Source organism: Cololabis saira, chromosome 1 (genome assembly GCF_033807715.1).
Source record: "Cololabis saira isolate AMF1-May2022 chromosome 1, fColSai1.1, whole genome shotgun sequence".
NCBI classification, from domain to species: domain Eukaryota; kingdom Metazoa; phylum Chordata; class Actinopteri; order Beloniformes; family Belonidae; genus Cololabis; species Cololabis saira.
This window is the reverse complement of record NC_084587.1, coordinates 1,766,705-1,781,485: the sequence shown is the minus strand read 5'-3', so window position 1 is coordinate 1,781,485 and position 14,781 is coordinate 1,766,705. Positions and strand designations below refer to the sequence as shown.

At 40.4% G+C, this 14,781-nt stretch overlaps 1 protein-coding gene across 1 annotated transcript in view; it reads right to left on the bottom strand.

The window, feature by feature from the left end:
* Positions 1-7,444: 7,444 nt before the first annotated feature.
* Positions 7,445-14,781, bottom strand: part of tpcn3 (two pore segment channel 3) — a 48,918-nt gene continuing 41,581 nt past the window's right edge. The window contains exons 14-19 of the mRNA XM_061728981.1: positions 13,954-14,023; positions 13,016-13,232; positions 11,480-11,570; positions 10,359-10,472; positions 8,649-8,767; positions 7,445-7,604 (exon numbers count right to left, since the gene is read on the bottom strand). Coding sequence (XP_061584965.1) covers positions 7,471-7,604; positions 8,649-8,767; positions 10,359-10,472; positions 11,480-11,570; positions 13,016-13,232; positions 13,954-14,023 — 745 coding nt within the window. The 3' untranslated portion in view covers positions 7,445-7,470. The remainder of the gene's footprint in view (positions 7,605-8,648; positions 8,768-10,358; positions 10,473-11,479; positions 11,571-13,015; positions 13,233-13,953; positions 14,024-14,781) is intronic.

Below are 14,781 nucleotides of genomic sequence, written 5' to 3'. Positions count from 1 at the left end.
TTACAAAGAACTACAGAGAAATTTTAACATCCACCGAGCAAATGCTGAATTTGCGCAGCAGCATATTACCTTGGGCAGCTTGGGTCTATAAATATCTCTGTGAATGAATGAATGAATGAATGAATGAATGAATGAATGAATGAAGTTTATTCAAATCATGAAAACATAAACACAACACAACACCAAAAAACATTGTGCACAGCATTGACATTTCACCCAAAACCCATAATAATGTGTTTAACAACGACTGAAAAGGAGGAGGAACTTCTTCCCGCTCATCGCCAGCCTCGGGAATTGGAGGTTGTACAGTTTGCCGCCTCGCCAGTAGTCGGTAAAGGCGGAGCATTTGACGACGCCCATGAAGACGACCAGAGACATGTACGACAACAAGTCTGGCACCGTTACGTCCACCCACGGGGCGGAGGGCGTGGAGTGGTGAGTGGAGCCGAACGCGTTGGTGTTTCTTGCTATGGTCTGCAGAACGGAGTTGGAGAAAAACATCTGGAAGATCTGCAGGGGTGTGTACCAGGCTGTGTGTACGAGCTGGGGTCCTGGGGAGTAGGTGGGTCTGAAGGTGGGCTGTGGTGGCGTGATGTCTGGCTGGTCAACGTCGTTCCACTTCTCTTCTTCAGGGCTGGAACTGGCACCAACGTCTCCTCCTCTTCTCTCCTCATCCGATGAGCTGCTATCGTCTCTACGTTGGCGCTTGCTGGCTGGGCCGGAAACTTCTGGCTCCCAATCCACATCTGAATCCACATCTGAATCCACATCTGAATCCTCAGATGGCTGACTATTATGAGAAAACAAAGAAATAACAGTCATTTACAAAATTTTCATCCATCTAGAGAGAGGCTACAGGGAGACTAGAGAGACTGGAGAGATTAGAGAGAGACTAGAGAGAGACTGGAGAGACTACAGAGAAACTAGAGAGACTAGAGAGAGACTAGAGAGACTAGTGAGAGACTGGAGAGAGAGAGAGACTAGTCCAGTGTTTCCCAATCCTGGTCCTCAAGGCCCACTGTCCTGCATGTTTTAGATGTTTCCTGCTTCAGCACACCGTGATAAAAGTACTTGTGTCATCAACAGAACTGTGCAGACCTTGGTGACAAGTTAATTATGACCATTAATTAGAATCAGGTGTGTTGATGAAGGGAAACATCTAAAACATGCAGGACAGTGTAGCCTTGAGGACTAGGGTTGGGAAACACTGGACTAGAGGGACTAGGGAAAAACTACAGAGAGACTAGAGAGAGACATAGTTCCACTTCTCTTCTTCAGGGCTGGAACTGGCACCAACGTCGTCCTCTCCCTCTCCGGACAGTCGGAGGACGGGACTCCTCATCCGATGAGCTGCTATCGTCTCTACGTTGGTGCTTGCTGGCTGGGTCGGAAACTTCTGGCTCCCAATCCACATCTGAATCCACATTTGAATCCCCGCACATTACATCCAAGTGATCGCCGTCTGGCGCTCGAAACCCGCAGACTGTTGGGGGGGGCTGATAAGAGGGAGGAGCCGAGGAAGGCGTTGAATTGAGGGAATTGTGTGTGCTTATCAGTAAGTGTCTGTCTGTGAAGCGATGAGTCCGTCCGTGAACCTCCGCCCAGAGCTGCTCTCAGCCAAATGTCCTTGATTTTATCAGGCGGCTCGGTACAGTTCTGCAACAGGGATCCACAGGTGTTCGTGGGAGAGGGGGGGGTTAGTGGGGGCAGAGTCATCTTGTTTACATTCCACCAGAAAGATTGTGACCAGGAGTGATCGGGCTAAGACCTCTCTGTTGAGGGCAGATTATAGAATCAGCAGTTATTTTGAAAACAGGCAGCCTCAGTAATTTTCCGTCTGCCTTTCAGTCTCTGGTTCATCAACGGCGACTCCAATCACACGAATTGTGATCAATTCCCGCCAAGCCGAGCTCCCAACTTTTTCCAGGTTTTTATCAATCTTGTTAGTGAGCTCAGAGAACCCCGCCAGCCTGCGGTTCTGCTCGAGAATCGCATCCAGCTTACGGGCCTGCTCCCCAAACGTAAAACTCAGAGCGTTGATCACTTTGCTTGATCCTTCTGCCACGTCCGGCAGCTTTGAAAGAGCCAAGACGGCTGCCGAAGACTTATGCGTTTGTCGATACATCAGGAATCCCCCTCCTCCTATCATGAGGATAATCAGGAGAAATCCTGCTATCATAAAGCCAAATATCAAGGCATCTTCTACGTCCTTGATGGACAGGATTGCGATGCACAAAGGCTTCCAGTATTTGTAGGAATCCATTGTATATCCAGCAAAAAATGTCCCATCGGGGCAGGAGGGCTCCCTTACCCCCTGTCTTCTTGTTGCAAAAATGTGGTCAATTGTGCTGAGAGACCAGTTGATCAATTCCATAATTGTAATTTCGGAGGAGTAAAAAGAAGAGAACTCTGAAGACGAGACAAACAAAAGCAGTAGCAAGGCAGATAGATAAGGGAGAGGAGCAGAAAAGCGTCCGCCTTCGTCGAGAGCCGGAAGAAGAGGGAGGTGAAACCACCTGAAACCAAAATTCAGGGCTAAATTAATGGATTAAGGTTTCAGTTTATGGAACAATCTGGATACAGAAGCCAAAGAATGCAAATCAAGCATTACATTTAAAAAAATACTAAAAGCCAATTTTATGAAGAAATGTCATGATAATTGTTAAGTTTTCTTTTTTCTCTCTCTCTTTTTAGCACTATTGTCATATTTTTTTTTTTTAATCAAAAAAGAATACGACTATCTGTGTTTGACGACAGCTATTTTGTGTTATTTTATAACTTTGTTGTAGTTTTTTTTATTACGTTTATTGGAAAGTGTTTTTTTTTTAATTGCGTAATTTGTCATTTGTTTTTTTTATTATTACATTAATTGAAATTTGATTTCTTAGGAAAAAGGGACAGAAATAAGCTTAGTCTTCTTTCTGTTCCCTTTCATTCAAGGAAAGAGATTTGTTGTAATTATATTGAACTGTTTTGTTTGTCTTTTAATGAATGAAATAAAGAAAGCTAGTTGGGGAGTTGTTACCGTGGTTCATGTTTAAGCCCTGGTTTTTGTTTAAGTTAAATAAATCACTATTTCTGGAACTCCTGCCTCCTGCTCTCCTGCATCTGGGTCCTACTCCAACACCTTTCCTAACAATAATACTACTCTGGCTGCATAAGATATTATGGAAATATGAGCATTTTAGCTCAATAGCTCACAGGTCATGTGATCTATTGAATCAAAATCAATGTTGGATCTTAGTACCACTTTAGCTGCATGAGATACGCCTGGTTTTATATTTAAAATCTGTCATCATTTTTTATACATTTTAATATTTAATATATATAGCTTGTTAGCTCCTAATCAACTTTAAACACAGTATCTATGCTTATGTAACAGAGTTGGAAAATCCCACTTTAATAATTTTTGTTTTCAAATTATATTTAGGGATTTTATTTATCATTTATTTATTTTGTTGAATGTTTGTGAATTTTATCTAAATTAGTTGTTTTATTTTATTGTTTTATTTGCATATTTTGAGGAAACTGCCTTTTTGGCTCTACCCTCTTTCTGTACCTCCTGGGCTTCCGTAGCTCTTTACTTCAGCCAGAGACGTTCTATAAAGATAAAGTGTATAGAAGAGCTTTGCTTCAGCTCCTCAGTGCTGCGTTGCTCTGATGAGTGTAAGTTGTGTTGGGAACTGCTGCTGCTTTTCTTAACAGATTTCCTTAAGAAATTATCCATATATGTTGATATTTTTGGCGCATGTTGTATACTTTAAATACTACTGACATTACGTGGCTGTTTTGTGTTGTTTTGATGATTTAATATGTTTTTTGTGGATGTTTTATTTTCGCGCCCTTGGTGTACAGCGGCGGGCGGTAACCGGTTTAAACCAGTAGGTGGCAGTGTAAACCAGACGGCGCTGCAGAGCCTCGATCTGAGTGTTCACTTTCCCGTTTTTGTTTTGTTTGTTCAGGGAGCAGGGGTTTAAAAGAGGGTCCAGAAGACTTATTCTTGTGTTTTTCTGTCTTCTGCAGAATTAAACGTAGCAAAACTGATTCATGACTCATCATTTGTTGCAACGGATCCAAACCTGTTACACTTATATCTCACATTTTATTTTGAAAACATGAAGTCAGGACAGTTTCAGCCCTTTTCTGTGTCCCTGTTTACCGTAAAGTCTGTAATACGAGTGCATTTGAAATGTTGGAGCAGCTCAGAGCCCAAGGGTTCAAATATCCATCAGAAGATCCACCAGTGATCCATTAAGAGTGTGTGCAAAGATACTATTAATGGATACAAAATGGAAATGGACACATGAACCGACGGCCAACGACCAAAGTGCCCTGCTCAGCTGAACCACTTTGTCTTTATCTTTTATGCTTTTATTTTGGAGTTCTGTGAAATGAAGATATTGTAAAAACAGAACATTAGAACGGGCAGCATTAACATTTTTTTTTTTTTTTTTTTTTAACTTCATCCTACACCCTTTCAGGGAACAGGAAATATTTATCTACATATAGATTTGTCTCTTTAACATGCTTTGTTTTGCTAATGTTTTAGGTTTTTTTTTTTTTTTTTTTGGTATATACATTTTATGTATTCTGATTATTTTTTGTTCTCGTTTTAACCTGTTTGAAAAAATAAATAAAATAAAAAAAATCTAATTATGTTGCCTAAGTTAATATATAATAATAAATAATGTCAGTCAGTGGCCACGGTTACATGATGGTTTTTAATTCGGAATTAATTATTCTGAATTAAACTATTTTCCTTCCTGGAATTCATTTAAAGAGGAATGAGTTTACACATGATCGCGGGATTATTCTATTCGGATTTAAAATCGGAATAAACCAGCCACTTACTTCGGAATTAAGCTTAATTCGGAATGGCCATTTTCATTCAGAATGAGGTGTTTACATGGTCATTTTTACTCATTTTTAAATCGAATTCTGAATTAAAGAGGAATTAAACTTCCCATGTAAATGCACTGAGTGTATTTTTAAATCACCTCTGGTATTTTACAAGACGACAAAGTCGTGACTCAGAGCTCAAATCATGAACATGTGAGAAAGTTTAACAAATAAAAACATGACTTTCCTTCAGCGCTTTGGTTTGCTGCGTTTCCATGGAAACCAGTTACTACAGTAAAGATTCGGTCATCTTGTTTCCTAGAGTTGCAGTTCCACCAGTCCTCCAGCAGAGGGCGACCTTTCTGTAATAAATACCAGCTGCAGTTCCAGCAGTCCTTACATGAATTATATTATATTTAAAATCTTTAAAACTAATAGGAGAGAGAGGTGTGATAAACAAATAAAATAGGGAAAAATTGTATATTATTGAATTATTATTTATTTATTTATTATAATATTATTTATTTAATTATTTATTTATTATTATAAATTGAATTGAATTATTATACTTGCTTAAGATACGTTTAGATATTTATGTGGATATTTATGTAGTATATATTATATGTTGAGAGGGATAGTTATAATTATGTAATATCTTTTTTATGTATGTAGCATATATATATTTATAGGGATATTTAGATAGTGTATATTTATATAGATTTATATAATATTTGTATATTCTAGATATTGATATAATATTGATATTTTCTATATACTTACATGGATAATTATGTAAATAGGCATGTTTACGTAGTGTTTATATAGACTATATGGATATTGTGTAGATATAATAATAGCAGTAATATAAATTCATAGTTATAAAGGGGTGTTACTGTTTATTTTTATTTCATTTTTTATAATATTCAGGAACATTTTTTATAAATTCATTCATACATTCAATAACTGAAACAAAAGCACAAAAAATGTATGAAGTGTTAAGACATTTTCCCACTGATTTAGAAGACTTGTCCTCTTGTACGATGGACTTTGCTGTATTATTTTACTTCAATGTCATGTATTTAATGTATTTATTATATTTATTATTATCAGGGCCATGCAGGAGAAAAAATATTTGAGGAAGATTTTTTTTTTTTATGGTGCACTTCGAGAAAAAAGTTGAAATGTCGACAATAATGTTGAAATATAGTTTCAAGAATAGTCGAAATTTCGCATTTTTTCTAAACATTACAACTTAATGTCGAGAAAAAAGTCAAAATTTCGTGAATAAAGTCGAAATTTCGCATTTTTTCTAAACATTACAACTTTATTCAGAAAATTTCGACTTTTTTCCTCGAAGTGCATAATGAAAAAAAAATCTTCTTCCCCTGAAATATTTTAATTTTTCTCCTGGCTGGCCCCGATACTCTTCCGTAAACGTTTGACACGGATAAAAGAATAAAAGAATAAATAAAGCTGCAGTTCCACCAGTCGTCCAGCAGAGGGCGCCCCCTTGTAATAAATATCTGGTTCCCTTTGTCGCTTTTAAGTTCATCTTATCACAATGTTTCCTGTTTGGCATCGTACTTTTATAGAATCTAAAGCATTTATTGTCATTGAATGACTTGTAAACAATTAAATTATATTGCATTATGACACGTTATGTTCTGTTTAAAAAAAAGAGGAATAGCAACGTCCCCAGTTTGACTTTTCCTATAACTCATAAATGTGTTTCACAATCTTCCGCTGTGTTGCATAAGCCGGTCAAATTGCACAATATATCTTTGATAAAATGCATTTTGTAAAACTATTTTTCTCACGATCAAACCTTTTTACTTCCAGATGTTTTTTATTATACCAAACTGATGAAACATTATTCATACTTGTTTTATTAATCAATTTGCGTTTAATTTTCTGCTTGGCACCAAAAAACTTTGCACACAAAAGTCTGTGTAAATATTCTTTATAGGAAAGTACTGATGTCCTTCATGTTTGTACACAAGAGCTGCAGAAATACAAAAATATATATAAACATAGATACAACTCTGAGACCTGATCAAACTGTTGATGAGCGTCAGCTCGTATCATTTCAGGAACATGTGAAACTGTAAAAACGGACCAGTTCCCTCCGTCTGAGTTTCTGCCTAGGCAGAATTTCTGAGTTTCTGCCTAGGCCGAGTTTCTGCCTAGGCCGAGTTTCTGCCTAGGCCGAGTTTCTGCCTAGGCCGAGTTTCTGAGTTTCTGCCTAGGCAGAGTTTCTGAGTTTCTGCCTAGGCAGAGTTTCTGGCAGAGTTTCTGCCTAGGTCGAGTTTCTGCCTAGGCCGAGTTTCTGAAGAGTTTCTGCCTAGGCCGAGTTTCTGCCTAGGCCGAGTTTCTGAGTTTCTGCCTAGGCAGAGTTTCTGAGTTTCTGCCTAGGCAGAGTTTCTGGCAGAGTTTCTGCCTAGGCCGAGTTTCTGAAGAGTTTCTGCCTAGGTCGAGTTTCTGCCTAGGCCGAGTTTCTGAAGAGTTTCTGCCTAGGTCGAGTTTCTGCCTAGGCCGAGTTTCCGAGTTTCTGCCTAGGCCGAGTTTCCGCCTAGGCAGAGTTTCTGCAGAGTTTCTGCCTAGGCCGAGTTTCTGCCTAGGCCGAGTTTCCGCCTAGGCCTGGCTGAACGAAGGGTTGGCGAAGCTTTCGGCTCCCGGAGCTTCAGGGTCGTCGTTCTCCGCAAAGTCCTCGGGGTCCAGATCGGCCTCGAACATCCGCTGCAGCAAGGCGTCCACGGTCTTGTATCCTGAGAACAAAAACACAGATACACTAATGTAAACGATGTATTTGGGTGATATACAGTTAGAACATTGCTCTGTATTCTGTTGGCAGCAAGTAAGAAATCTGTCACAAGAAGATTAAGGTTAAAAGTAAAACCAGCCACCATTGAAGAATGGATTGATACTGTCCGCCAAATTTACATCATTTTCCCTCAGAATACAAAAAGAAAAGTTCTATGTGATTTGGTCTAAATCAGGTGTCGGCAACCCAAAATGTTGAAAGATATTGGACCAAAAACACAAAAAACTAATATATCTGGGCCCGCAAAAAATGAAAAATCTTGTATAAGCCTTAGAATGAAGGAAACACATGCTGCATGTTTCTATATTAGTTATAACTGGGGGAAGACTTTTTTTTAAATTATTATTATGCACTTCGAGAAAAAAAAAAAAAGGAAAAAAAATGCCAAACATTTTTGAAAAAGCTTCAGGAGCCACTAGGGCGGCGCTAAAGAGCCGCGGATTGCTGATCCCTGGTCTAAATGGACTGAGTACATGAAGCCTGTAAGATCTGACCTGCTCTCTGCACCTGATACCACTCTAATACTGCACTTTATTTCTTTATCCATCTTGTGAAGCTGTGACGATAACGAGAGAAAGAGCTCCCCCAGTTCTGTTGTTCATGTCACACAAACGTATTTAAAATCTTGGAAAAGCATCCTGATCAAAGACACTTAGACTTTTGTTGGGTTTTTTTGGATCCACCTGTTCCCAATGAAATTGGGAACTTTGTAGAAAGACATTTGCAACGGTCCAAGGAGTGAATGTAATACTGGATATGGAAACGATTGCTTTTTCAAATAAACAGAAAATACAAAAAAAACACCAACACACCGATCAATGACGAGTCTTCGGTTTGTATTCAGACGCTTCGTCAGTGTCTAATTCCCCATAAGGGGGTAATGAATTTCTAAAATAAGATCTACAACAGTTCTTCTTCTAAGTAAATAACGAGATCCTTTAAACTCCTTTCTCTGCTCGTTAATTCCACCTCGGCTATTTTAACTCACTTTTGGAGGCGATTTTAAACATGAGGGTGGGCAGGTTTTCTGCCGGGGGGCCGGTTCCCGCGCCGAGGTCGTTGTCCATGGTTTCCATGGCGTTCACCAGGTTATACTCCATCTTCTCCCTGGACAAAACAGACAAAAACAATCATCAAAAAAGGTATCTCGGGTATTTCCTGCAGGTTTTATGAACACACCGCCGTCCGAAACTTCATCACCGACATCGTGGATTATTTACGGCAAACAAAGTGAAGCCATTACCACAAAAACATCCAGCTGGGTTTTTAAACGCTGCACAGAATGATACGCTATTACAGAATGATGCAAACCAGCTGTCGAGGTGTGAAAGCCGCGTAACCTCCGAGCGACGCACAATTACCCTCAAAATAAACGCTAAACCTCATAAAATAAGGAAGAAAAAGAAAAAAAAAAGATTAAAGCTGCAAGCAGCGATGAACGGGCCCTCGCGCGTGCAATTTTCACCAATAAAGGTCAAGGACTCAAAACTGAGTCCGATGACTCGACCATGACTCTTTATGTCAAACCATTCAAAAGTTATGGCAGAAATCAGCTACTATTATCACTTCCTGTTTAGCGTTGAAGTTTGACGCGGCGCCACGGACACGCCATTTCACGAAAACTCACGATTTTGATAACTTTTCATGGTTAACGTCTTTTGTGTCTCCTGAGCGAGTTTTATGTTGAACGGACGATCCTGCTAGGAGGAGTTTGCTAAAGTACGACACGTGAAAATGCCATAAATTGCGCCAAAAAAATTACACTATTAATTCAAAATGGCCGACTTCCTGTTGGGTTTCGGCCATGGCGCCAAGAGACTTTTCTTTTAGTTGTGACATGATACAGGTGTGTACCGATTTTCGTTCATGTACGTCAAACCGTATTGTGGGGCTTGAGGCGCAAAGTTTTTTCTGTCTGAACCAATCAGATGAAGGGTAGGCGCGCTTTTTGGCGCCTAGCGTCGCAGCGGTAACGGTTTTGACTGAGAAAAGTAATGTGTGTTGTCGCAGGATGGAGACGCACATTTTGATGTATAACACACCTGGGTGCACGTTACGGTTCGGGCCGTATTAACGAAGGAATGGCATAAATTGTGCCAAAATTACACGATTAAGACAAAATGTTCAAAATGGCCGACTTCCTGTTGGGTTTGGGCCATGGTGCCAAGAGGCTTTTCTTTAAGTTGCTACATGATACAGGTGTTTACCGATTTTCGTGCATGTACGTCAAACCGTATTGTGGGGCTTGAGGCACAAAGGTTTCTAGGGGGCGCTGTTGAGCCGTTAGGCCACGCCCCTTTTTGACACTATTAGAATACGTAATTTTTCGCCACATGAGACGTGCGTGCCAAGTTTCACAAGTTTTCGAGTAAGTTATGTGAATCAAAAACGCAATTGTTTTCGGATAAAATAATAATAATTTATGAACCTACCGCCGTCCGAAACATCGTGGTTTTTTATTTACGGCAAACAAAGTGAAAACATTACCACAAAAACATCCAGCTGGGTTTTTAAATGCTGCACAGAATGATGCGAACCAGCTGTCGAGGTGTGAAAGCCTCGTAACCTCTGAGCGACGCACAATTACCCTCAAAATAAACGCTAATCCTCATAAAATAAGGAAGAAAAAGAGAGCAGAAACAGATGTATTGGACGTTGTTGAGACTAGTTTAGAGCAGCGGTTGCCGCGGTAACGTACTGCGCCACGGCGAGCTCCAGCTCCTTGATCTTCTTCTCCAGAGACGTCTGCAGGTCGCTCTTGTCCACCGAGTATTCCACGAAGAACGCTTCCAGGACGAACGCCACAAAGATGCTGGAGGAGGAAAGAAGAAGAAGAGAAGATGATGTGGAGAGACAAGTGTAGGGGGCGGAGCCTGATGTTTCTACGCAGCTAGTACACATGTATCAGCTACACACTTAGCTACTACACACGTAGCGGCTAGGTTGTAGCAACTACGCACTTAGCAATTACACACGTAGCAACTAGGACCTAGCAACTACGACGTAGCTGCTACACACGTAGCAACTACACACTTAGCGGCTACGCACGTAGCGGCTAGGACGTAGCAACAAGGACGTAGCAGCTAGGTCGTAGCAGCTAGGACGTAGCAGCTAGGACGTAGCAGCTAGGTCGTAGCAACTACACACGTAGCTACTAAACATGTAGCAACTACACACGTAGCAGCTAGGACATAGCAGCTAGGACGTAGCAGCTACACACGTAGCAACTACACACATAGCGGCTAGGATGTAGCAGCTACGCACTTAGCAATTACACACGTAGCATCTAGGACCTAGCAACTACGACGTAGCTGCTACACACGTAGCAGCTACACACGTAGCAGCTAGGATGTAGCAACTACGCACGTAGCTGCTACGCACTTAGCTGCTACGCACTTAGCGGCTACGCACGTAGCAGCTACAAACGTAGCAGCTAGGATGTAGCAGCTAGGACGTAGCAACTATGCACATAGCTGCTACGCACTTAGCCGCTACGCACGTAGCAGCTACAAACGTAGCAGCTAGGATGTAGCAGCTAGGACTTAGCAACTACGCACATAGCTGCTACGCACTTAGCTGCTACGCACTTAGCGGCTACGCACGTAGCAGCTAGGACGTAGCAGCTAGGACGTAGCAACTAGGACGTAGCAGCTAGGATGTAGCAGCTAGGATGTAGCAGCTAGGATGTAGCAGCTAGGATGTAGCAGCTAGGACGTAGCAGCTAGGATGTAGCAGCTAGGATGTGATGTTGAAGTGTCATCTGACAAACATCACCTAAACTCTCTAAAACCCCGGCATGCGTGACGTCGTTGTTCTTACTTGATGATGACGATGACGACCACGATGTGGAAGAGGACGAAGAAGATCCGGGCCGACACGTGGGTGACGGCGGCGAAGCCGCTGCTGAGCAGTAAAGTCACGTTAAGGAATAATTACTGACTCTTAGAGGGAAAAGAGGAGAGAGAACGACGTGCAGAATGTTTAATTGTACGTTTTGTTTTTCTCGTTTTTATTCAGACTAAATGAGGGCCTTTTTTCCCCTAAACGTGCCCCAAAAGTCACCAAAATTCTGCACCAAGTCAGGCCTGGTGAAGAATGTGATATTTAATGGTTTGCATTAATGGGCGTGGCCTAACGGCTCAACAGCGCCCCCTAGAAAACTTTGTTCCTCAAGCCCCACAATACGGTTTGACGTACATGAACGAAAATCGGTACACACCTGTATCATGTCACAACTTAAAGAAAAGTCTCTTGGCGTCATGGCCTAAACCCAACAGGAAGTCGGCCATTTTGAATTATTATTATTATTCCACACGCTTTTTTCGTCCGTTAATGCGGCCCGAACCGCAACGTGCACCCATGCATGTCGTACATCGTTGGATGCGTCTCCATCGTGGCCTGGATGGACGTTACTTTTCTCAGTCAAAAGTGTTACCATGGCAACGCTAGATGCCAAAAAGCAAAAAAAAAAAAAAAAGGGCGAAAATTCGGACGCTTATTGCTCGGCCAAACTTTATTGTAGAGACATCGTTCGAATTTACAAACACTCGGCCCGATTGGCACTAAAGGACCGCATCGTACAGACATCATTACAACATTGACAAACCCGGGACGCGTTGTACTACAACATATTTTAGTCTCATCATGCTAGCTATTACGGTTTTTGAGATATTCAACTATGCTCATTTTGATGCGAAACATTTGATATTTAATGGTTTGCATTAATGGGCGTGGCCTAACGGCTCAACAGCGCCCCCTAGAAAACTTTGTACCTCAAGCCCCACGATACGGTTTGACGTACATGCACGAAAACTGGTACACATCTGTATCATGTCACAACTTAAATAAAAGTCTCTTGGCGCCATGGCCGAAACCCAACAGGAAATCGGCCATTTTGAACATTTTGAATTAAATCGCATAATTTTGGAGCAATTTATGCCATTCCTTCGGCCGTTAATTCAGCCCAAACCGTAACGTGCACCCAGGTGTGTTAAACATCAAAATGTGCGTCTCCATCCTGCGACGACACGCATTACTTTTCTCAATCGAAAGCGTTACCGTGGCGACGATAGACGCCAAAAAGCGCTCCCCCCCTTCATCTGATTGGTCCATATTTGATAGTTCCTACTTTCTGTTATAACTTTTGAATGGTTTGATATAAAGAGTCGTGGTGGTGTCATCGGACACGGTTTTGAGTCCTTGACCTTTATTGGTGCAAATTGCAGGCACTAGGGCCCGTTCATCGCTGCTTGCAGCTTTAATTACAATTGCTCTTTAACTAAACTACTCGATTACTAAACTATTGGCTAGCTGCAGCCTAGCTCCACGTGGCTAGCTGGTGTTCCTGAAGGATATCGTGCCACTGGTTGACCACCGTCAGCTCCACCAGCAGGATGAAGGACGACGCCACGTTGTTGAAGTTGTTCTTGCAGTAGTCGAGCTTCGCGAAGTCCGTCCGGTTCAACAGAGGGTTCCCGCAGAAAACCCTGCTGGGGTCGTTGGGGTCGGAGAAGAACTGGATCTTGTTCTTGAACAGCTCCATCCCCACCATGGCAAAGATGTAGTAAATCACCTGAGGAAGAGGAGGAGGAGGAGGAGGAGGAGGAGGAGGAGGAGGAGGAGGAGGAGGAGGAGGAGGAGGAGGAAGAGGAGGAGGAGGAGGAAGAGGAGGAGGAGGAGGAGAATCAGTGCGTTTAATTCCTCTTTAATTCAGAATTAAAATTAAATCAGATTTAAAATGTAAACACCTAATTCTGAATGAAAATGTCCATTCCGAATTAAACTTAAGTCCAAGTGGATGGTTTATTCCGATTTTAAATACGAATAGAATAATTCTGCAATCATGTATACACTCCTTCAAAGAAAAATAATAAATAAATAAATAAATTAAAAAAAAATAATAATAATAAATTAAAAAAATGTATTAATAAAAAAAAATTAGAAAAAAGAAAAGAAAGAAAAACAAAAACACAAAAAAACATGACTAAAATAATAAAAAATTTAAATAAAATAAATAAATAATAAATTAAAGAAATAAATATATATATTTTTTTTAATTAGAAAAAAGAAAAAAAACAAACAAAAAACAACACAAATAAAAAAATAAAATAAAACAATTAAAACGTCAAACATCAAACGTGGTTTCCATGGAAACCTCAATTCAGAATGACTATTTCCATGTAAACTCCAAGGAAAATAGTTTAATTCAGAATAATTAATTCCATAATTAAAAACCATCATGTAAGCGTGGCCAGTGTTAGTTTTTAACAGTAAATCTTCCGTCAGATACTCACAACGATGAGCTGTCCAAACGTGAGGATGGCCGGGCCGATCCGGACCAGCGTGTTGATGATGGCGCGAAACCTGACGAGACAATCCTGCGTTAGTAAATTCAATTATCATTAAATATTTGACACCTTTATTCAACCTGACGAGACAATCCTGCATTAGTAAATGATCATTAAATATCTGCCACCTTTATTCAACCTGACGAGACAATCCTGCATTAGTAAATGATCATTAAATATCTGCAACTTTATTCAACCTGACGAGACAATCCTGCATTAGTAAATGATCATTAAATATCTGCCACCTTTATTCAACCTGACGAGACAATCCTGCGTTAGTAAATTAAATTATCATTAAATATCTGCCACCTTTATTTAACCAAGAGAGACGACCCTGAGGTTCAGAAACATCTTCTCTTAAAGGAGTTTTAACTCTGGAATGTACGGAAGAGAATCAGGGCCATGCAGGAGAAAAGATATTGAGAGGGGAAGATGTTTTTTTATTGTGCACTTCTGGAAAAAAGTCGAAATTTCAAGAATAATGTTGAAATACAATTTCAAGAATAAAGTCGAAATTTCGAGAATAAAGTCGAAATTTCGTGAATAAAGTCGAAATTTCGTGAATAAAGTCGAAATTTCGAGAATAAAGTCGAAATTTCGAGAATAAAGTCGAAATTTCGAGAATAAAGTCGAAATTTCGAGAATAAAGTCGAAATTTCGAGAATAAAGTCGAAATTTCGTTACTAAAGTTGAAATTTCATGACTAAAGTTGAAATTTCGTGAATAAAGTCGAAATTTCATGAATAAAGTCGAAATTTCATGAATAAAGTCGAA